The 24448-nt window shown below is 46.8% G+C and overlaps 1 protein-coding gene across 1 annotated transcript; it reads right to left on the minus strand.

The window, feature by feature from the left end:
- Positions 1–968: 968 nt before the first annotated feature.
- LOC144100032 (uncharacterized) lies at positions 969–24266 on the minus strand. The gene is made up of 11 exons (XM_077633081.1): positions 24159–24266; positions 22515–22721; positions 19950–20012; positions 18230–18431; positions 15701–15842; positions 13002–13099; positions 11168–11315; positions 9076–9258; positions 6392–6421; positions 3645–3782; positions 969–1287 (listed from the first exon to the last, which is right to left on the minus strand). Exons 1-11 carry the CDS (start codon positions 24229–24231, stop codon positions 1075–1077), a joined length of 1497 nt encoding a protein of 498 aa, XP_077489207.1. The 5' UTR covers positions 24232–24266; the 3' UTR covers positions 969–1074.
- Positions 24267–24448: the final 182 nt, after the last annotated feature.

The raw sequence follows: 24448 nt of genomic DNA on the forward strand, positions 1-24448 counted from the left end.
ACTTCGGGCATACGTACGTACTGCGTGCAGTACGTCATGAAGGCCTTTGTGGAGGCCTTCAAGGTAAATAATGCCTTCAGGGTGAAGGCTCGTGGGTCAAAAGCCTTTGAGGCAAATGCCTCATGGTAAAGGGCCCGTAGTCTGCATACGACGATAGTGTATGCTATCACCGTAAGCGGACTGCGTGCCAAAAGGCACGTGTTTATGACGTGTTCTTATAACTTTTCTCAACCAAAAGAGGGCGGGAGGAAGTGGTCCGTTCACCAAGCGATTAAATTAGTAGTCGTAGTCAGTGAAGTATTCCCAATAGACTTATCATTTATAGAGAAGTCAACGAGAGTTGGATGCTGGCAGAGGAGACTGCGATGTTTAACGAGCCCCTGGAGGGCCGTGCACGCAGGAATGAAAGCCATTTCTTTTGCCAATTGCCCTTCGTTAAAACATGTAACTTTATGGTTGCAAAAAATAAGTTAATGCTAACAACACCGCTAATTCCAGGAAATTATTTGCATAGTTGCCCCAGAAAGTAAAATGTATTCTACCCTGTAGATATAACCACAAAAATTAGGTAAGTAAGGGACACTTCGTTCGCGCCACTTAAGTCGCATAGGTCGGTGAGACCCATTCACACAGCTGTATTGCTGCAAAAATGGTGTACAGATATTAAGCGCTAAAAACACTCGGTATTTGATGGCAAAAAAATATCTGCCGAGCCTGAACTGAAAACCCGACATACGCGCCGTCCAAGTGCTGCATACTTCACGGCACCTTCTCCCTCGTATGGCCGAAACAGGCCTAGACGGTGGAGTTGACGAGATGTGAATGCCCTCTTCTGAACTGAGTGAGCAAGCGAGAGTGAGTGAGTTAGTGGATTAACCTGCTCATTGTCGGCTTTGTTACTTACACTTGCTGCGTTTGTTGAGGCATTTCTGCAGCGCACGCGCGTATTATGCTGAACATGCTATTCTGCGAATAGCATCCTATAGGCCTGACTGATTTCCGTAGAAAATTTATTGCTCGACTCCTGGCCTTGAAGTCCCCGCGGTGCGCCATCCTCTGAACAAAAGCGTGCTTCTACGGTGTCACCCGCAGGCAGAAATAGAGGTCGCTGGGATCCCAGTACTCCTTGTACACGAAGTCGTTGACTGCTCTAAACATCCTCATGCGGTCAAAGGCCTTCAGCTTGAACGCTCTGCAGTCGACGTCGTGGGCGTCGTAGTCGAGGTCGGACATGCCAAAGTTTAACTTCGCCTTCACATTTGTGTAGTTGAGGAAAAAGTTGCACATCTGAAACGAAACACAAAACCAGGCGGAACACCTTAATTTGGAAGGACTGCAGAATACCTAGCATGGCTAGAAGGGAATATAAAGTATGAAGGGCGCAGTAGGGCGGGGTTCTCTGCAGCACAAACCAAAGTGAACAATGGTTGAGGAGCGAGCCTCAGTTCGCTGAGCAAGCGTTTCGACAAAAGGAGTATTCTTCCTCTGGGCAAAACGCTCATCATTAAGGGATTCATACAGGATCTTCACTCCGAGGAGGAAGTTCCGGTGCAGTTAGGAAGCTGTGTTACGGGAAGGGTGGCGGGATGCGGAGCAAGTGTACATCGGTGTTCCAGGAGCGATGGTTGCTAAAGAGAACAAACCGGTTGGCGTTTAAACAGGGATTTTTTTATCACAGTCTTGAAGGTCAACCGCTAAAGAGAATTGCAAGACGCTGAGCGCATTGTCCAGTACTAGAAAGAGAAGCGCCTGAACACCACGACCCATAAAGCACCTAACAGGCAAAGGGCGACTAATGCGCTGCCCAGCTAAAAAAAAAAAAGGTCGAAGCTTAGAAAGTAGCTAGGAAGACCATTTTGTCTGTCTGCGTTGACAGCAGGAAGCGAGTGACAGCGTGGGAAAGTTGAGCGGCTAAAAAGTGCGGCCAATACAGGCGTATACAGGCGTACTAGCATGCGCTTGCCTGTTCCTGTAATGCAGTTCGTATTTACGTCTGCAGTCGATGAAGAGATAGAAGGAGTTTTTTGTAGCCTCTTCGTAGGCCCTAGGTTATTAGTGATGAATTGATGGAATGCGTTGCATTTCTCCTATTAGTGTACTTCAGCTACCACTGGATCGGGTTATTACGGAAAATATGGCAGAAGCCTTTTTCCAGCAGGGGACGTATAGCTACTATTCATTGTGAGGTTATCGGCATGTGACTGTTCGTATTGAGCACGACAAGCTCTTTGCAGGTTATTCGCATTCTACTGATTGCTTTTTTTCTTCTAATTATGCGGATCTGCAGCCACTGCTGGTTCTCCATGCCGTCCTACATTACTTTTAGTGCGTCATCGCCTACCCAAAATGGGGCGCTGAGGGCGGAAAAAAAACTTAAGAACACTTCATTCGATAGTTGTTTTAAGCAAACATCAATTCCATGCCTTTTTTTTTGGCTATCTCCGGCAGCAAAAGGAGCATTTATTGATCGGAAAACTAGGTGGAGGGAAAGAATTTTTTCCTGATAGCAGAAACAAACTCGCCAAGCGAAGGCCAAGGAGGATACTGTAACAATCGTTTGGGCGTGAATAGCGGTGTAGCACGCAAGCAGAGATCCGTGCCCAAGAAACTACGCCACCATAGTTTGCTTGAGATACCAGTTGGTGATGTCGACCCAGTATCTTATTTCTTGAACTGCTCTTTCAACTTATGAAAGCTCCGTATTCCGCTACAGCGCGTTCCTTCTTATTAGAACGTGGTACTGTAATCAGAGAGGCCAACTTAAATTTGTACTCCAAGGCCGGCGCCCTGGTCGCACTACCCCCGATAGTGTGCGTGTTGGGCAGGGACCCGTAACGCTCTTTTTTTATGTTTACCGATGTGATTTGTCGGGTAGGCTGATGAACGCGGCATGGCGTGGATGCTTTCGAACGGACCTCGCCACACCGCACTGCACTCTTGGGGAAGTTATGTACAGCTCGGTGGTCCGCTATTCACGCAGCAACCAAAGAATTGAGTTGTCGTCTGGTAAAGTGCGTAAGGGAGGGCTAAAAATCATTGCACCATTGTTGACGAATACAGAAACGTGAAATTTATGTCACAGCGATGTCATATTGAAGCTGCAGGGTATGCTAGAACAGCACCGTATTTAATTGCCTTCGCACTATCCTTAGATGGACAGTAGAATGGATAGAGGATGAAAAGACAGACGAGTAAGTAGATGACGTTAGGGTAGTTCAGATCAATAGGAGCTATAGAACACGATGTAATGGGCACACGTCTGGGTAAGGTGGCGCTCAATTACCCAACATGAGTATGCGGTGATTTAAATGAAGATTATGCCACATATATGCCAGCGAGCCTGCTGCATTGCTGGGCACACTTCAAAACTGCAAAGCGCTTTTGCTACACATAGGCGATTCCGAAGCCACAGAAGTTTTTTTCAGAAACATATTTAACACACCTGCGACTATAGAGCATACTTGTATAGGAATCTGCTGCATGCTTGTATGTCTGCAACGCTTCAGGCGCTGCCATGTACCTACTACGATACGGACGAATACGCCGTTTACTTAAGGAAGCCCCACTTGCCGTAGTTAAAGAATAATGTGGCTGTGATGGTATGTGTACGAAAATTTTCTGGGTTACGTGCCCAGCGAACATACCTTGAAGCGAAACGTTTCAGCTGTGTCCAAGGTGTACGAACGTTCAATGCGCCTGCCTTTGTTGTAGGTGACCCACGTGGCGGCGTTCCCCTGGTACTGCATGTTCCTGAGGTACTCGGGATCCGAGGCATTGCACACCTGAGGGAGAAATGCAAGTTCATGTAATTCAGGCAGTAATATGTGAAAGGAAATTTCACTTGAAAAAATTAAAGTCGGTTTTTGGGGAAAGGAAATGGTGCAGTATCTGTCTCACATATCGGCAGACACCTGAACCGCGCCGTAAGGTAAGGGATAAAGGAGGGAGTGAAAGAAGAGAGGAATAATGAGGTGCAGTAGTGGAGGGCTTCGGAATAATTTCGACCACCTGCGGTCTTCACCGTGCACTGAAATCGCACAGCACACGGGCGGCTTAGCGTTTCGCCTCCATCGAAACGCGGTCGCTGCGTTCGGGCTCGGACCCGGGTACTCCGAATCAGTAGCCGAGCGCCCTAACCCCTGTGCCACCGCAGCGAGTAAGGAAATTTCAATGTTCAATTTTTTTTTCAATTTTCACATTTTTTTTCTTCAAAGGATTGGTTTTTGCGGAAAGGAAATGGAGGCGTGCCTATCTCAAATCTCGGCTGGCGCCTGAACCGCGCCGTAATGGAAAGGACAAAAAGAGGGAGTGATAGAAGAAAGAAAGAGGTGCCGTAGTGGAGGGCTCCGGAATAATTTCTACCACCCGGGGATCTTTAACGTGCACAGGCATCACACTGCACACGGGCGCCTTAGCGTTTCGCCTCCATCGAAACGCGGCCGCCGCGGTCGGGTTCGATCTCGGGTACTCCGGATCAGTAGCCGAGCGCTCTAACCACTGAGCCACCGCGGAGCGGTATTTCAAGCTTTGTCTGCTGTTACCCGCCGCGGTGGCTCAGTAGTTAGGGCGCTCGGCTACTTATCCGGAGTTCCCGGGTTCGAACCCGACCACGGCGGCTGCGTTTTTATGGAGGCAAAACGCTAAGGTGCCCGTGTGCTGTGCGACGTCAGCGCACGTTGAAGATCCCCAGTCGAAATTAATCCGGAACCCTCCACTACGGGCACCTCTTTCTTTCTTTGTTCTTTCACTCCCTCCTTTATCCGTTCTCTCACGGTGCGATTCAGGTGCCCAACGATATACGAGACAGATACTGCGCCATTTCTTTTCCCTAAAATCCAATTATTATTATTATTAAGCTTTGTCTACCGCGGCCGTTTTGCTCGTCTGTTAATAGTTGCTGGTCTTTTTTAGTTTATGGCGCAGTCTATGCGCCGCGGTCGCTGGTGGCTTTCGACGCCACGCTGTGTGGCCAATTCTTGGCCTCCTTCGAATGGAGCTGATCTGTTTCTTGTCGGAGCAACTCTTTTTCTTTGGAGAACATTTTTTCTGGCAGTGGTCACGCCAATTCATTTCTGTTAGCAACGATCGCCTTGTTCTGGTTTTAGACCAAACCGGCGCTAAGTTCATTTTTTTCTGTGTCAGATTATTGCTGTTTCACTCTCTTTAAATAGGTATGCTATCCCATTTTACATCGCCCACGAGAAATTCCTGTTAGTTACTCAATGCTGCTTATGGTACCTCTTTTTGCCTCACCTTACATGCCTTGCGTCCTGTCTACTTGTGAGTGTCAACGTATACGGTAACCTTCGAATGTGTTAATATGAAAATAATTTTTTTTTCTAATCAGCAGACTTAAATAGGGCCCTCTTGAATTATATAATAATTCGCCATTAATATCCTGCACGATGAACATTCTGAAAGATGCCAATATTGTTAAAGGTCATAAAAACGAATACGCGTTATCCCGTCTAAGCCTTCACTAGAGGCTAATACCAAAGGGAACCAACTTTCTTGGACGTCCGAGAGAGTTTTAATGCCCAATAAAAATGACAGAAATTTAGGCGAGTGACTGTAGTCCACAAAATAAACTTAGCACAAGATGGCACAGCACCTTTTTCTGCTTCCAATAGCTCTAAGTGAAGTTTTCGAAACTCATCGGGCAGTTGCATGGCGTCACTAACGTGAGCAAAATTTTCACTCACTTAGATGACCTCAACAATCATCATTGTTATCGTCAGAAGATGTAGCACAACAGTTCGAAAAAGGTGCACAAGGTTAGGCCTCGCCCTCAAGGTGTCCTAGGCCTCGCAAAGAGACATGAGGCGCCAAGATCATTTCGCCACGAGAAGGATGCAACCGAATTGGGGAAACTGGGATCATGTAAGGAGGTGTCAGAAATGAAAACCACAAAGCAATATATTTAATATATATTTATATATAAAAAGACCGCATTTCTACTCCCTAGGAGGGTACCACATGGATATTATCAAAAGCGCAGAACGGCCAGGATGCAAAGACTATTGAAGTACACTTTGTCTTCTGTCATCTGGGATTTTTCGTGATCTCTTTTGGGGTCAACGACGCCGGGCTTTGTTGCCGATGATGATGATGATGAATTTTTATGGCGCAAGGGGATCTATGGCCAAAGAGCGTCATGGCACAAGGCAGTTTTCATTGCACCAAGGTGGGGCCAAAAACCAATTTCCAAAGCATTTCACACAACCCGGCAGCACAGGGGATCGAACCCTATTACTTCCGCATGCGAGTCGGGTGCTCAAACCACTAGGCCACCGCTGCGGTGCGTTGCCGATGAACCATATAATTCTTTCGCATTAAAACAGAAACAAATACTGTAACTTTACACTTCACGGTGCACCTGGTGGGTACGTACCGTTCTCGGGTCAATGAAGTATCGTCGTGTCTGAAGGACAATCAGAAAAAACAGAACGGAAGCGTTAAAAATATAAAATAAAAACATTTGCTCTGATCAGAAGCTATGCGTAGAAACTTGACATAGCCATTTCTGATGTCCATATTTAAAGCGTTAAGTGGGGTGGGATAAGGTTCAGTGAAAATTTTTACATGAAAATGAAGGCGCCCATGAACATTACTTAAGATTCATTAAAACCTGTCCTCAAACAGAATTATACCCGGGCTCTATAGCTGGTAGTCACAATAAATGTACAAGAGCTACCCTCACAAGTCTTGAATACATTTTACAATACAATTTTTAACACTAAGCAGGTCGATTATTTTTTAAACGCTATTTTTAACGACCGGTATCGTTCATGCATGAAAGAGAGCGCGGAAGGAAACCATGCGCGATAAAACCAGCAGGCTGCTGTTTAATCCACCCATCTGAGATATTGTGACGTCTTCTTGTGTAACAAATTGAGCACAATATGGGAAAGTTATATCGAAGAAAACGTGGGCTTTAAGTGGCTGTACACTCAGTTTTCCTCATGCATATAAGTTCTGACTTTTCCCTGGGCTACAGTATATCACGTGATTGTTGCCTATGCTGTAACAACTTCTGCCGAGCATATTTTGTAGCGTAAATCTGTGAGCAAGGTTCTGGCTTGTGGGGACCTGCCCTGCAGCCCCCTGTGTTTGCTTTCCCGCGAGGCACCGTGCAGCAGCAGTCTCACCCCGAGGATGAACGCATTCTCTTGTCAGTTACATTAACTGGCAAGAGAGGGCGCCAGCGTCGCTGCGCGGGAGACTGCTGAAGCCCGCGCGCGGGAGATGCGCTTCGGCTGGGATCGTCGGCGCGAGCGGACGTGTCGCTCGCGGCTCCGCTGTTCCCCGGCGGGGCGAGGAAGCGGCACGGCGGGGAGGCAGGCTCCCGTACTCGTCCCGTCCGGCGTTCGGAGTATATCCCTTGCAATAGTGCGGGCGAACATTCGCACGGAACCTGACTGGTGAGTCGGACGACCTTGATTCATTAGCGTACCTTGTTGCTAGCTGGCGTTATTGTTTCTGTAGCAATAATTGCCTGTTTGTGTCAGCCAATGTGTCGTTCCTTTGTTCCCTCAGAGCAAGGCCCGCCGTGGTTGGCGCGCGCTCGGTAGCGTACGCGATCACGGGGTGGGGTACGGGCGGCTTTTGACTGTGTCAACCGCGATTGAGTTGGGAGAACGTACTTACCTCCCCAAATCAAACCCCACAGGCTCAATAGCTTTCCCTGTAATAGAGGCCCGAGAGCTTTGTCAGTGTATTTAATGCAGCCTCTTTTCCTTCATGCTCATGAAATGGCGGATAATATAACTGGTTTAGTTAACCTAGCTAATTGGCTCCGCTATTTCTCTGTCACAAAGGAGCTCGACAGCGTACAGCCCAGCTACTCAACAAGGCGTGCCTATAGGGCCAATTAACCTGCGTTACCGAATCCGCCATATCGTGTTGTGTAAATAGTTTGTGTATATTACCTCTCCCCTATCCTCTCCCCTCAGCTCTTTCATTTCATTTCTCCATTCTGCCTGCTATCCTTTATTTCCGTTGCTCCAGCTCAGGTGCTTCAGTTTGGATGGCAGATGCTGAGGCTAGCAAAAATCTTGTCCTTTTTTATTATTATTTATAATCCACTATATACTAATACTAATGTCGTGTTCGATTTATGTGTCGGGCGTCATTGTCGCGGTAGCGATTCTATGCGTATGGTTTCAGCAATAAAAATGCAGGTTATGCCTCGTTAGTAACTGTAGCTCCCATATCGGGCAAAGAAGGTAGGGATATAGCGGCATCTGGGTCCGCGCTCTTTGGAAGAAACACAAATAGCGCTTGAGTTAGTGCTGGAATCGGTTGGGGAGCTAGACGCCGCTGGCGTTCCACGTCCAGACAAACTTCCTGGAAGTTGCAGTGGCAATGGCAATAAATGTTTCCCTCTATGAAGCTGAATGTACTGTTGCACTTTCTCTGTGAAGCCATCTGAATACCCCTGAAGCCGATCTGATAAAACTTGACCCCTTCCTCCGCCGCATCGTCTGTCAGTTGTAGGCATGCACTGTGTTTCGACACCGTAGACAGTATCCGGTGTGGTCTGGTAATATGAACCTGAACCCCCGTCCTAGACCTTATACAACTGTCCTGATCCTCATTGTCTTCCAGGTTTTACCCTCTTCACTACTCTCGGGAAGGTGCTGTTAAGTTGTGTGTCTAGAATAAAATGGTTATCAGGCCTTTCTCTCTCCCTGTGACTTCCTCTTCTGCTAGTTACTCGACGGAGACGACTGGTTAGTATGCTGTGTACAGGCAAACTCCTACAATTGCCCTATTTTATTCTGAAGTGGAAAATCATCGCAGCGGTGGACCTACTGAGTTCAGCTGTGCAGTTACGAAGAAAATCTATCGCTTCCATATTTATTTCGCATCAAAGTGGCTGCGTTGGAGGTATGATACTGCAATGTTTCCTGCCCACTTCTGGTCTTTATCGTTCAAACTCATTTGCCTTGTGCGTAAGAGCATGTTGGCTCTGTGGGTAATAAAAAATATAAGAGTGGGCCTAAAAATGACCAGCTGTAGTGTTGCCGGTTATAAGAACAATGCAAGCTTTCATTCTTTGCCTACTCATCATACCGGATCCATCGACACATCTTGAGGGAACACGGCCGGTTGGTAGATGGCGTAGCGACCCAGATTGTCGTTGAGATTGTCCGGGTACAACATGCGCTCTGATGTGGCACCAAAAGTCAGTAGAATGACGATTTCGGCCGCCACGCCCAAGCTGAGCAGGGAAAGGCTTTCCTCCGCGGCGTCAGCCTGAAGTACCGAATCGTGTCACGGAACGTAACGGTAACGGTGAGATTTACACAGATAGACAAGTTGATTGATAGAAAAAGAAAGATAATTACGAAGATATGCTACCGAATAATATGCAGCACGTTCACACATTTCGGCCGCAGGCCTTTAAAAGGCGCGGCCTATGGTATAGCCCTCATAAAAATGTTCTACAGACAGTTTATAGACTTCTTCTAGACTCTTGCCTTCATATAGATATTTTTTGCCCATTTTTAGTCTATAATAGACTGACAATACACAAAGGTGTACTAAATGTGTATGGCCATAAATGTATAGATTGCCTATAGACTGTCTATATACAGCATTTGTATTGCCTGCAGACTCTTCTCTAGGGTTTGTCTATAGAGAGTCTATATACTTAATAGGCAGAAGTCTGGGGACCGTCTATATACTGTTTGAAGAATTTTTTGTAAGGGAAGACGATGTTGTCTGGCACGCAACGAGGTTTACGCGAGGACTTGCAAGGTTAGTGTTTGTGTATCGCTATATAAACAAGGAATGATGTTCTGAAGCTAGCCGTTATTGGTTCGATGGCTGCCAGTGCGCTGGGAAAAAATAGGCGTGAGGCAGCCTGCGGTACACCTCCTGTCAGTTCATCGCCCCCAATGGAAGCGGAGGTCCTAGAAAAGTGATTTTTTCTTCATTATTCTTTCTCTATTTTTCAGTTGTAAAAATATGACTTGTCTTTAATGTGAGCGCGGCATGACTACGATATTGGTATTTGTACGATATTCTCCCTTCCGCGCAACACTTCACTCGCTCCTTGGTCCTCTTGGGCAAGATTACCACAGATGGCGCTTCCCACGAAACGAGCAATAGCCGGTCTGCGTTATTTGATTTCAGGAGCGCACCTGGCAGCAGCAACCTATTTTAAATGTGATGCTTGGCCAGGGTGTAGCAATATCCCGACGCCAACCTGGAGGCCGACACTGACGTCATGCGTAACTGCTGAGGTATAGCGCCACGCCACGGGTGTATCCGTGCAATGTTTCTCCCTCTTTTTATGTTGTTGCTTCGACCCACTGGAGGAAAGATTAGTAACCAAGCCAAACGTTCTTTTCAAATAGCGTATCGCTTTTTCTTCAGAACACTGTTCCAGATAAACTCATCGAATAGTAAATAAGGCAGGTTGCGGAAACGAAACCGGAACAGGAGTGCTGGTGGCGATACTGATGAAGCAGCTGTATGTTTTGATTCCCAGCCTTTGAATTCTGTATGTCCCGCTAAACAAAATTGCTTTAGCGCCCAGCGCTACATGATGTACCTATGATTTTTACCACACACCAATTCCTACCTTTCCGGCAGCCTGTTTCCTCGCTGCTCAATAGCTTAAAGAGGGCCTCGGTTTTTAGTCTCGATGCCATAGGAACGTAAGAGGGTTATAGCAGAGCTTCCACCTTCACCGTTCTATGAAGAGTCGATGCCACAGAGAGCATAAGAGGGTTCTAGTAAAGCACCCACCTGGACCGGTCTATCACGTTTCACGTGAAACTCTCTCCAGTACAGGACGTACTACGTCCGCTACTATGGACGGAGGTGGGTGTGGTGAACACTCAAGGTTAGGTAACGGGCAACATAAATAGCCCCTAAAGCAGAAAGGTGAAAAGACGGCACCATATTTTCGATGACTGCTGGCTTCTTTCATTTATTTCGACCCTCCTCAGTTTTTCACTGCCTGATTGTTTTGCTTCCGTAGTTGCCTTAGGCGCTGAATTTTTATTTTTTCTTCATTTTTTTCTTTTTCTTGATTCTAATACCCCCACCCCCAACACAAGCAAGGGGCAAACACGCGAAACTGAGAAATTGCAGTGTAGAGCGTTAGATGCAATGTGGTTTAGGTACATCAGGTATTAGTCAACTACACACTCACCAAAGTACGCCCGTAATTAGCCCGATAATAACGGGTACTGGGCCGATAGAGGTTGATTGCCGGCAAAAGCGACCGATCCGTCAGGTTCCTCGGGGGTTCAAGCAGGTGTCCTCGGATGATAAATAGATCAGGTAGTATTCCTTTACTCCTGCGTAGTATAAAATATTAAGGAAAAGCACAATAAATCGTGGCCGGATGAACAAATTATCGCATAGATCATTCTGAAGGCCCATCACTCGACCGACTCACTGCATCGTCTGAGCTAAAGGCTCATGTGTAGCTACCGGAGCTTATGCTGCAGCGGCTTGGTTGCGTCCATTGCAGGACAAAAGGGTCTCCCACTCAGCAGCAACCAGTACTGGATGGTACTAGCTGCTCCCATGACTTATCCCCAGAAATTCCGAAATGGTAACTCTCCAGTAGACTGCTTGCGGATCCTCACTGTTCTTGGCGCAAAGATCAATCTGTTTACGACAGGCATCAACTGCATTTGTTTATTGATTAGTAAGTGGATCACGCAATCAATGCCGACTTGGTTGCTTCTTTGAAACTCGAAGATATTTGTTCATACACTAGCGCACAATAAGGAGAGCGGTAGCCAAAGACCGAACGCGTTAACATTCAAAGACAGTTATTGGCAGGGAAAGCCAACATTACTATGCCCAGAGCATAGATACTATTCGTCTTCCTCATGCGAGTCCCTGCACACGACAACTTGAAGTCTGCAGTACCTGATGGTCTTCATTAACCCCCATAGTACATACGGGTAATTCCCTCTTCGCCAATGCCTCCGTGTAAAGCCTATCAGCCGTGAGAGTAAACAAATGAAATGAAATCCACGTGACTACGTGACCATCATGAGCACGCGATGTCCGCCAGCCACATCGTCTTCTGCGGAAAGAGAGAAACTGGCAGTATTGATGCCACAGGCCCACAGCTAGATCAAGAATGTTCTCGCGCTGCGGTCTCCTTCACGGCCAGATCACAATTCACATGGGGCATGCGATATTAAAGGTCGTGTCTATACCCGCCGATATGGTAGAGTGTGGCGCTGGTGAACACTTAAGTTTGGTTACATGAACAATGATATCATAGAAAATAGAAGATTGCAGTGCCGCCGTCGTTGGCCAGTTGGTCAAAAGCCGCACTCGACGTGCGAAGGTCGTGGGTTGGGATCCCACCAGAGCAAAATAATTACTTTTCTGGATTCTCGCGCTGCTAGCTTCTTCACGGCTCGATCAAAATTCACGTGGCGCATGCGATAAAATTGTTTCAGATGTAAAGTGTAATCAAGGACGCCTGCTACACTGCTAGTTTCCCATTATTAGCTTCGCAAACAAAAAAAACATTTCTAAACAATTTTCTTGGTTTAAGTGAGTTGTGTTTCACAGTTGTGTAAAAACAAGCCCCGAATTTCTTTCCCCTTGAAAACTACCACCTTAGCGTCACCTTCAGAGAATTGCGTTTTATATACTGAGAAGGTGTTGCTTCTGGTACTCACCACTGCGTTCTACCTTCATTTATATGGCGTGCCTACTTCACAGTCTTTCTGTGCTCGTAATTTGCTTGCAATAACTGATTTTTATTCATTTCTGTTAGCTTCGCCGCCTCTGTTTTGCATTTGTGTTTGTCATCTGCTGCATCCTTCGTGCTGTTTCTCGGTGTGTGCCATTCGTATTTTGCTCTTCACTTGTATAATTCCGTCACCTGTTCCAGTTCATCGATCGACTGGTTGTTCGCGGGCACGATTATAAATATACAGATCGACTGAACGAATAACATTATTATATATGCAGAAGCAGGTGTGAGAACTAATTTATACACGTGATCTTACTTTGCGAAGCGGGCCAGTCGCTCATATCCTTCAAAACCCATTTTATCAGGGACGAATACAATGCTGCCGTCGCCTTGAAACACTTCAGTTATCACTTTCTGCGAAAGGAAGGAGAGATGAAGCATTGTTAAATAAAAACAGCCGCAGTTATAACGAACGCTCGCTTATTACGAACGAGGGTGCTGCTACTGCCAAATTACGTATTAGGACAACGACTTTGTGTCTCGGGTACAATGAACACTTGTGGCTGCAGAGCTTGGTTGCAGCGAACGAACGGGCTCTGTAAACTCGGCAGCGCAGTGAAAACCACCGCTTGTTGCTGGAGTGGACAATGAAAATTTCGTGTAACCCCCTTATTCTTCCTGTGGAAATAACGCGGCCATCGAAAAGCAAAAAGTAAGCGATAAAAATACGGGACGCATCGAATATCGACAAAGAGTTTTACCACATGCGGCTGTCAAGAACTCATGCCTTGACAGGCTATGCCTAGCGGTTGTGGAGACTGCAGTACGCTCCGCGTTACAGTCCTTTTGTGCACGTGCACTGGCATGTATGGCAGCGGCCGCCGGTCAGCGGTCGTCAACGGGAAAATACGGTTTCCTAAAATGAAATACCTCCTTGAAATGCTTATATATCATATTTTATACGCTCGACTAAACTAAACGTTCACTTGTATTGAAAATATTAACGGCGCTTGAAAAGTTTGGGCAAGGATCAGTTAAGACGTCTAACCACAAACAGTGCGCAAGCCCCGCCTAACCACATAGGGTACTCACTCCCACAGGGCAGCACAGCCCGGCTGCCGCTGAGTGCCCGGTAACATACAGCGCGCCATGTTCTAGCCTACAGCCTGCCTGAAACGGCCATTAGAGGCCTTTGCAACGAGAGCTGTTAGAACATAACAGTTAGCAAACCTCGAACCAAACAAAAAAAAACGGCCGTGGCTTAGCTTGGTTAAGCCTGGTGATTGCGAAGCAGGGCCAGCCTTGGTGAGAGATTTCTCCTGTCTTTTCTTCGAACGCTCTTGTCTCTGCTGGGGTGTTTCTCCTGCACGCTGTTTTCTTCGCTTTTCGTTTTCCTTCTCTCGACACGCACGTTCCTTCTCGAGCCGCTGTTCCGGGGTTTCTTGGACACGCCTCTGCCGTTTAGTCGCGTTCTGAACTAGTAGAAGGAGACTCATAATTTCTTCCTTTGCTTCTGCTGTTTCCACAGAGGAGGTTGTCGCCGAGCTGCATACTGGGCACGCCGCTTAGAAAGTCGTTCTTCTTCCGTCTCCGTAGCTCGCTGATGCTTCCTCTTTGCATTCTGCCGAGCTGACAAGAATAAAAGCGCAACAACACGACACAAAGAAGGAGGAAACCGACAGGACAGACGCCTGGAAACAAGTGTAATCTGCAAAAGTAAAGACACGATCGCACGCGAATTGATAGAAGCGCACAGAATATGTAAGAGTGGGAGTGCATGTGTTAGCACCCCGTCGATCGTGATGTATAAAAAAGAATGTCAGTTTTTAGATATGGCATAGTATCTGCGGAATCACCTGTTCTTGTTGTGCCATATTCGAGTTTTCTACGCACGTGCTTTCAACTGTGTTCCCCCCTATCTGTCTTTACCCCCCCCCCCCCCCCCCCACCTGTGGTTGATATATACGCGGCGGTTTATGAAGACAGTAAAGTGTTGCAAGTAAAAAGCGCCTGTCCTGTCGGTTTCCTCCTTCTTTGCGTCGTGTTGTTGCGCTTTTATTCTTGTTAGCTACGAACCAACATGCCCCGGAGAGTGTTTTACTGAACTGCCGAGCTGCCTTGTTCGTAGGCACCATCGTAACATCTGGCTGTATGACTGCCTTGGCGAGAGGAGCGGAGCTGTTTTATACAGCTGGTGTGACGTCACTCTGACCGTAGCGCCCTTGGTGAGAGGAGCGGGAGTTAGGCCGCCGTTGGTGGCTACCGCCTCGCCTCGCGACGGCGTGAGATGGGGCCCCGTTTTTACACAGCTGGTGTGACGTCACTCTAGGTCACGTGGTGTGACGTCACGCAGCGAGGTCATGCTTAAGGTCAGTGGTGCCTACCACCGCCTCGCCACGGAACGGGCTGAAGTGCGACCTAAAGTAGTATTGCTTCGCAATAAAAGTAACTATAGTCGAACTTCTTTATAATCAAGTTGATGGGGCCCTGCGATTACTTCATTACAGCCGGAGTTTCGTATATTCCTTGTTGACCGAGCTTCCAAGGCGAACTTTCATTCCTTAGTTATAACCATTATTTTGTTATAAACCATTTCGTTGTAACGAGATTCGACTGTACCACTCTCACGTACCTAAAAAAAAACGCAGCCAGAGATGGGCGAGCTAAAAGAGATGAGCTCGGGATGGAGCACTGTGGGAAATGCAATACTTCCCAGACGATGCTCTGGACGGGCGCTAATATATGGGCTAGAAGATTAGTGCAGCGTTTGCAATCGGTGACTATTATCTTGGAGTGAAGGTGCAAATTTGCACAGGATTATATTTGCTCGCGACTATCTGCGACGAGAGGTGGGCACACCTTGGAAATTAAAATATTTCCGGCGAAGTTTAGAACGTGCTGAGGTAACTTCAGGAAAACAATTACCCCATATACGCTGCACTCCGAAGGCCAGGTCTCCTGGTAGTGACCGAGCCGAGTCGCACCATTCAGCGTCGCGCGGATCCCCACACTCACCTTCGCAATAGTGAACGCTGCGGCCAGCACGGTATCCCTTTGCCTCCCCATTTCATTGAAGCCGAAATGACGCATGTTATTCTGGTACATCGCGCGCAGTGTATCGACATTTTTTTCCCAGTCGTAGAAATCTTCAGGATCACTGCCAGAAGGATGAAAAAAAAAATATTTTCACGCCTTTCACACAGCTCAAGTCTTGGGTCATTTATCAGTGTATGTAGAGAATTGGTTGTTTTTTTTTTGGAAAGGAAATGGCGCAGTATCTGTCTCACATATCGGCGAACACCTGAACAGAGCCGTAATGGAAGGGATAAAGGAGGGAGTTTAATTTAAGGTTTATAAGGGTTTCACGTCCCAAGGCGACTCAGGTTATGAGGGGCGCCGCAGTGGAGGTCTCCGGAAATTTCGACCGCCTGAGGTTCTTTAACGTGCAGTGACATCCCATGGTACACGGACCTCTAAAAATTCCCCTCCGCCAAAATTCGACTGCCGCGGCCGGGATCGAACCCGCGTCTTTCGGGTCAGCAGAGGAGTTCTATAACCACTCAGCCACCGCGGCGGCTGGCGCGCGCTTCTCTCCTGTGAATGTAATAATACGGATGCATGTTCTTGGGTGGGAGGGGCGGACAGGCTGCGATGAATACGCCTGGGATATGACGCCGTGCCTATGAAAGCAGATTAGGCCGTGATGTTTTTTGTGTGGAAGGAATCAGACGACCTAAAGGGGTGTATGTATGGTGTCCGTACTGTAGTGTCATATAAGCTCCGACGAGCTCATCTAGCGAGGAGATGTTCCGTCGGCGTTCCGGTATGTAGGCCGAGAGCCGATTTGCAAGCTGAGTGGATGAGTTTACCTTCCTTTTTGCCTGTGAATAGTGGTGGTATGGTAGGCTATGTAATCCTGCTGATCCGATACTACTTTCCTTTGGGGCAAGCGCCAAGGGGTATGCCTTGAAATCTGTGTGCGATTTAATTCACTGGTATATAATTGCATCAGGTCGATTCTTATGCTAAAATGTGAATTCACGGCTTTTACATTTGCCCCGCCGCGGTGGCTCAGTGGTTAGGGCGCTCGACTACTGATCCGGAGTTCCCGGGTTCGAACCCGACCGCGGCGGCTGCGTTTTTATGGAGGAAAAACGCTAAGGCGCCCGTGTGCTGTGCGATGTCAGTGCACGTTAAAGATCCCCAGGTGGTCGAAATTATTCCGGAGCCCTCCACTACGGCACCTCTTCCTTCCTTTCCTCTTTCACTCCCTCCTTTATCCCTTCCCTTACGGCGCGGTTCAGGTGTCCAACGATATATGAGACAGATACTGCGCCATTTCCTTTCCCCCAAACCAATTATTATTATTATTATTTACATTTCCTTTTTTCTTTCACCTTTTTTCTCCAAATTTGCGCCTTCTTCACAAAATTATCCAATTATTCCACTCCTTACCCATGTGTGTATTTGTATCAACAATGTACCCTGGCCAATCCGCCACCGTGGGTACGTGCCATTCAACCAGAGGCCATCATCATCATCTCACGCAGGCTTGGACAATGTGTAGCTTCCTTCATCCCATTATTACAGTTGACGAAACATTTGCTGAGGCAGAATGGTTGCGAGACGGTTCGGGTGAGTATAGCTAATTCGTTTCATTATTTTGAACGAAGAGACCGAATACACTCATAAGAGAACCTTGCGGCATAAGCTCTCCTCTTGCGTACAGTCGAATGTCGATTGTTGGTGCATTATTTGGAATGTTTACACTAATCAGTTTCGACTTTCGTGGGCAGCATAATAGGCCTGGCAACCCTTGCGCAGGGTGCCCAAAGGTGCGGTTTCATGAGGAATGACGCAGTTGTCAGTGTTGCTCATGATCATGTGTTTCCTCCTCTTTTCGGGTTGTTTAGGGTTCGCACTCATCGTTCACCATAAGAATAGCATGCACCAGCTATCCCGAACCGAAGTTTTATTGCAGCACAAACTATTTCAAGATAGCTTGAGTTTTGAATCTATAGTGCTGTATTTGCCTGAATGTAAGATAACCAATGTTATCTTACATTGGCCTCCCAATGACCTCCCAAGCGAAGGTCGTTTTTGCGGCGCGGAGGAGCATAAAAATTATTCTTTTATTCGAGTATAATATTGCGACTATCAAGCCAGGAATTACTTCTCGCAATATTAACGAAAAGAACATCATCCTCTTTCATAGCAAAGAGCGCCAGCACAGTGACCATTGATATTAAAAAAAAAAGGTTTGGCTTAGGAGGTTTAACGTCCAAAAGCGATTCAGGCTATGATGGACGCTCTTGTCGAGGGTTAAGGAATAATTTCGACCACCTGGGGTTCATTAACGTGCACTGACATCGCACAGTACACGGGCCTGTAAACATTTTGTCTCCATCGAAATGCAACCGCCGCGGCTGGGATCAAACCCGCCTCATTCGGGTCAGCAGCCGAGTGCCATTACCACTGAGCCAACGTGGCGGACCGACATTAAAAAAAAAAAGAGGAGCCGTACGATTAGCGGCTTCCACTTACCGAGAACAGGCGACAATCCCGTACTTGGTCTTGACGTCGTTTTTGCTTCGATCGAAAAAGCTTTTGTGGTGTCCCAGGAAGTTGTCAAATCTAGCACCCGCCCGGCAGCCTTCATCTGCGATTGTGAGGTCGCAGATTCCGTCTGGCGTTGTCTCCACTTGGTTCCAGCGGTAGATCATCACATAACAGACAAACAGACGGGCTGTAATGAAATCAAAACCAAGAGGCAGCGCTCATGCAGGGAACAAAAATTCAGTGGGGGGGCGGGGGGCACTTTGTTGACGTAAAGTACGGTGAGGCGTTAGCGCGGTGTTCCCGATTGTGTCACTGATGTGTTGTTAAGATGTTGATTAAGTACATAAGTGTTTGTGAATCTTAAAGGTTGGAGACACTGAAGAACGTTTGAGAGGCACCCGTCTGATTCGGCGCCTTTCCGCAAACACTCTCCAGAGTCCTTACGCTACACATATATTAGTGTTGGCAGAGAAAAAGGAAGAAGAATAAGAAGAATTACATATGCTTTCGCAGGAAGTGGTGTAGTCGTTAGCACGCTCGGCTGCTTAAAGGTAGGATGGTGGTTCGAATCCCGCTGTGCACAAGGACTTTTTTCTTATCTAGTGGACGTCATTTGATTGACAGCTACAGTGTAAGATTTCGCGGACGGACGGACAACGATGAGCCATTTAAGGCTTTCGCCTTAAAACAGAGCTGTGATCGCAACAGCACCTTGGCGTCGATTGAGGGACGAACCGGGTTGCCCTGGCGGGGAAAGAGGGACGAATAGACTTCGCGGGAATATGTAGGCAGCGTCAGGTGATATCACTCATGTGACCAGCCTCAGTGAACAGTTAGTAAATTTGTTATTTAGCAAGTACTATTTTTCTTTCTTGTTTCTCTCATTGCCCTGAACCTATCTGCGTTGTACGCGGACGATGTAGTCTTTTTGAGCATGTAATGTTAATTTGCACCTCCCACTCCTGCTACAGATCACGACGGACCTGTATTGTCGAGGTTTTAAAATTAACTCCTTCGATGTCTATGCGCTGCTCTCAACATAATCTTTGATCATACCCAGCAATTCTGGACAAATGCATTTTCAGCGGGAAATCATTTATGAACGCAATTTTTGCACATAAGATTTCACTATAACAATCAATATAGTTACATATCACCCGACGGCAGTCTTGAATTTTTCTTTCTATTAAAATTTTTGCTATCGTGAAAAGCGTTCCCCATTGGTTCTTTATGGCAGTTTTAACTGTTCGATGCGACCGATGGCAACACTTAAAAAGAAAGATTTTCCTACATATAAGAAGGGTGGACCATTACCTTCAATATCACCGTAAATGTGTGTGACAATTTTGCAGTTTTCAAACTTTTTGCCCGAAATAGTTGGACTTGAACCAATTGTGCGCTTAAGAGACTAAGACGGAGGGAGAACAAATTTCAAAGATCATGAACCAACTAACTGGTCAAAAAGAGTTACTCTCAACATAAAGATTTTAATTTTCGATTTACGTACAGAAGCCTTCACACTGCTTTTAACCCCAAAAAACTAAAATATTTTCATGCACTTCAGCGCCTCCAGCTGAGTAAAGCTCTTTTCCCGGAATTGCTCATCACTGGACGATTTCGAAAAGGCGTCCATCATTCACGCTTTTAATTGTATAGACATGCGGAGCTTAACACGGGGTAATCAGTCAGCTCAGATTCAACTCACGCTTTACGGTGGCTCCCGTGTATGTCAGTTTGGTTCTCATGGTGGTGGTGGTGGTAGTGCCAGCTGCAAAATCAGCAACAAAGTGTTGTCAAATCTGACGTATTTTCGTTGAGACGTTTTAAGTCGAACGGGTAGCCATAACAGAGAACAGCATTGCAACAAGTTTCAGCTCATTGAAGGCGTTCACAAAGCTCGGGTAGGCACACACAACGCTTAAAACTGTAAAATACATGGTAAAGAGTAAAGTAAGCAAATTTCCTTCAGGTAGTAAAACTGCTGCAACATTACAACAGCGAACAATAAATGTATTCTCTAGAAATTCCCCACACTGGCTAGTTTTCTATTTCCGCACCCAAAACAAGTTTGTCATTAAAGCATATGTTCCATCACTTCTAAACAAATATCCAAAGGAATTTTTTCCATCTAAGAAATAATGTAAAAATTATTTCTGTAGCCTCAACTGAACTTTTACGCTTCACCCTGATTTGATGTATCTTGCCTTGATTCTAAACTGACTAATTGTCCTTTGACCGTGTGCTTCCATATCATCTAATGATTTTTTTTTCTTTTGTCTCACTGTTTCTTTCGTGTATATATACGCTTTTGAGACCTGCTTTATTGCCCTTATATTTTCAAAGCGATCTTTGATGAGTGCGGTTTTCTTTCTTTTGTTTGGTAATCTGCGTCGACGGCTGTCTTGTAAGGTGACCACTGGGCCGTCCTCAAGTTGCTCAGTGCAATTATGGCCCAGGGGACCATTCAGAGTTTGTGTTTGTACCGCTCTAAAAAATAAACGAATTGAATTCAAAAGAATAAGGGCGCGAAAAAGTATTAGCTCCCAGCTCCTGTCAGTGAGCTCAGCTCATGTTCTTTTGTTCCAGGGTTTGTAGCGCTCTACTAGTTGTCTATGAAGTGGATGCAAAGAGTTTGTCTATTAGTGCCTACAAACAGGATTTTTCTGCTGTGGCCGCTTTGCATTTGCTACTAGTAGTAGACAATTACTTCCCAAATACGGTATGCAAACTAACCATAACAATTTCGAACTACTTAGAATCGGTTCCGCCTGGCTATGATCCTTACAGATACATCTGGTCGCCTCAAAGCCACGTGCCGGCAGCTTTGAGGAATGAATAAAGAACCGTTATAAAGCTCTGCGTCAATATGCCGTTGTTTTGAACGATTTGCGATGTGCCACTTGTTCTTAAGCTTTGATTCAAGTTGCGGGAAACGCCCTGTATATCAACACATGTCCTATAACTTCCCCATTCACAAGAGGTCGCTGGACCGCAGCTGAAAACTACGTGTCCAAATAGTCTATGGAAGAGCCCTTGAAGAGTTGCGGAAGAGCCTTTTAATTCACAAAACGTTCCATGTTGTCGACGTTCTAAGCCAATGCGTGTATTGCGTCACGGACGTGATGACACCACGAGCACCTGTCGAACGCAAGCACGTGCGTTTCTGCTGTTGCTTTCGGATTTTTGCAGCCAATCCTTGGGTAAACATCCACATGCAGGTACTGCCATAATAATGGAGAAAAAAGTTTGTAGCAACGAAGCCCTGGCGTCAAACTGAAACAATATGGAAAGCGGGGACGCTGGAACTCATTTGTGTTCAGTGGGTACTTTAAATCGCTGCTTGAAAAAAAAAGATTTCTCGTGCTTTAGCTCCGGTTAAACCTGGCGTGTACGCGATAGCGATCCCCGGGTTAAACACGTTCACTTTCGTGTGGCCAACCCCGCGTGTGAGGAAAGAGTCGGTCTGGCAAGGCCAGATCGTCCTCTCGTCTTGGGCTCGCTGCTGATTCGCCTTGTACCACGCTACAACTTCGGGACCCGTCGACGTGGCTTCGCGTAGCCTGTACTGCTGCCGTACTGACTACATACGCTGACAATCCGCCTCTTCACTCATCGTGCATCTGACTAGGGAGCGCTTCATACCCAGCCGAGCAACAGCGCGCGGCGCGTGCTCTACTGCGCATGCGCGGCTCTGACGTCACGAACGGCGGAGGAGCCGGCGGCAGCGGCGGCGCACCTATGACGTCACGCACGCAGCACTTGCGCAGTAGAGTGAGTGCCGGGCACGCCGAAATCGGCTTTACATGGTGTAATGAAGCTATCACTTCAAAACAGTAAACTGAGCTTGGATTCATCTGGATAACGCATGCTGACAGCACATAACTCCATGGCAATGCATATTTGGGAACTCGGTGAGGCGACCAAAGGCTCAGCTCTGCGTTTCAACCCGGAATTCTCAGTGCGCGTTCCTTATTGGACCTTAACCCCGTTTCATATGTGTATTTGAATCCATAAAGCCAAGCGCTTAAGAAAAGGTCAATGACACAAAGGAGCATATTGATACGGTATACAGTCGCCGTAACAGGCGCTAATGACGGGACCGGCGTTACGGTCTTTCCCTTGTGCGTTCTTTACTTCTCATTTGTCTCTTCTTAAGCGTGAGGCGTTACAAACAGAGATGAGCGTTTGTAAGCAGCCCGAATATTAGCTTCAAAATGTGCGAGAAGTCGCCAAAAAATAAATGCCAGAAGTCGCATAAAGATTCACGCACTCGAACCAGTGGGGGAAGGAGTTTGTTTGGGATCACTGGCAGGGTTTTCTGTAGCACCCGGGGTCGATGTGGAGTCAGCGACCACCGTGGAGGAATTGTCTGTAGGCAAAACGTTGGGAGGCGGCGGCCGATTGTCCGAACCAGGCCTGTTACCGCCGTTACCGCTTCCACCATTGCTCCCCTCGAGCGCAGGTTCTTCGTCGCCATCTGTGGGCATCGCAGAGAACGTAATATTGAGAAACGAGTTAGGTAGGGTGCTGGCAGCGGTTGCATCATATGTGCCCAGTTGATGGATGCATGTATCGTTTTCGGGGTGTGTGTGAGATTGTATCATTCCTTCGAGTCTCCATTTTGGGGAACAACTTTACTTGCGTGGTGCCAATGGTCCTCGCTCTGACCTTCATCAATGTGAGGAGGAACACTCGCTAAGCTGCTTTTATATTTCGCCCACAGCTTCAGCTCTCCACAGCATGGCTCTCCGTTGAAACAAGCTGCATGAGCCGCGCCTATGCAAATACGCGATGGAGCCTACATGACGTGAATATACGACAATCTGAGTGATTTCGGCAATTTTTAAAAAAGCTTTTCACTGTCTTTCTTACGCCAGGTATTGTCTGATCATTCTATGCAGGGCACCATATGGAGTCTGCATGTATTCTGTTCTTTTCGCGTGTGTTGTCCGTATAGGCAGCAGAGATTGAGTTTGTTCTATGTGAGGCAAAGGCTAAACAAACACAATTATTGTAATGCTTCACAGTAGTAAGGTGCCTCCTTCGCAGATCCTGATAAATATGAACGCTTCTAGGTGCTTTAGTTATGGTGAAAGTCAGCAGCATAGAAAGTTAGGGAATTTAGGATGCTTAGTGTTTACAGGGACAACCACTGCCATTTTCGAGATTGAGCTTTGTTGTATGGTGCAACCCGGATACACATTTCTGGGTAAGGAACTCTTGTGCGTCTGCGCATATGACAACACCCGGAACGCTGTACGGCGAACGGTTACATCACAAAGGTCATACGAAAATCTGTGGAGGCATAAAGTTGAAGGTGCATATGTTGTCGATTGGAATCGCTGTCGAAAGCTCCACTACGCACCTCTTTCTTCCTTTGTTCTTTCACTCCTTCCTTTATCTTTTCCTTAAAGGTGCGGTTCGGGTGTCCACCGAGATATGTGAGGCAGTTATTGCGTTATTTCCTTTCCTCGAAAACCAATTATCATTATATAGCTAGCCTCCCACTTGACTAGCGTATGTAAGCTATGTGCAGCAGTAAATCATATCACAAACGGTTGCGTCACAATTTTGGTACGAATTTTAAGGAAATTGGCGGCACATGTAGGTCGGTCAGGGGCGAGTATATCTAGACAAACGACATGTATAGGATTGTATAAAGTGGTGGTGCTCGGCTTTCTGTGTGTGTCATGCGGCCGCTTAATGACGTCATCCTATTTTTCTTGCCATCACTGGGATTTTGTACCATCTGCGAGCACACACACATACACTCATGCACCCACACACACACACGCACACACACACACACACACAAGCACGCACGCGCGCACACACACGCACACAACGGCTTCTTTTCACGTAATGTGACCAATAATGATTGCTCATTGAAAAGCCACTTTCTCCAGCCGCTTACCATGCTTCCCGTACTGGGTGAAGATAACAATGGCGCCCATGAGGAACACCAGCATGACAAAGAAGCACAGCATAGACAGCCCCCAGGCGAAAGCATTGTTTTGCTGCAAGTTTCCTCTGCAAAGCAGATGGTGGTGGTGAAAGCATTTATTTGAATATTGCAGAGAGGTTGCGCGGGGTGCGACGCCAAGTTAAGGGGTGGCGGACTCAATAGAGCTGGCAGACGTGACAAATGGTTCACAGTTTCAGCTAGTGCATACGAAAGGGAAACATGAAAGAATGACGAAACGG

Source organism: Amblyomma americanum, chromosome 8 (genome assembly GCF_052857255.1).
Source record: "Amblyomma americanum isolate KBUSLIRL-KWMA chromosome 8, ASM5285725v1, whole genome shotgun sequence".
Classification (NCBI taxonomy): domain Eukaryota; kingdom Metazoa; phylum Arthropoda; class Arachnida; order Ixodida; family Ixodidae; genus Amblyomma; species Amblyomma americanum.

Coding starts and splice junctions, on each gene's coding strand:
- LOC144100032 (XM_077633081.1), bottom strand. CDS start 24,231: ATGCTGTGCTTCTTTGTCATGCTGGTGTTCCTCATGGGCGCCATTGTT. Junction 9,259..11,167: donor CTAATTACGGGCGTACTTTG/GTGAGTGTGTAG, acceptor TCGGTACTTCAG/GCTGACGCCGCGGAGGAAAG. Junction 6,422..9,075: donor AAGATGTGTCGATGGATCCG/GTATGATGAGTA, acceptor ATTGTCCTTCAG/ACACGACGATACTTCATTGA.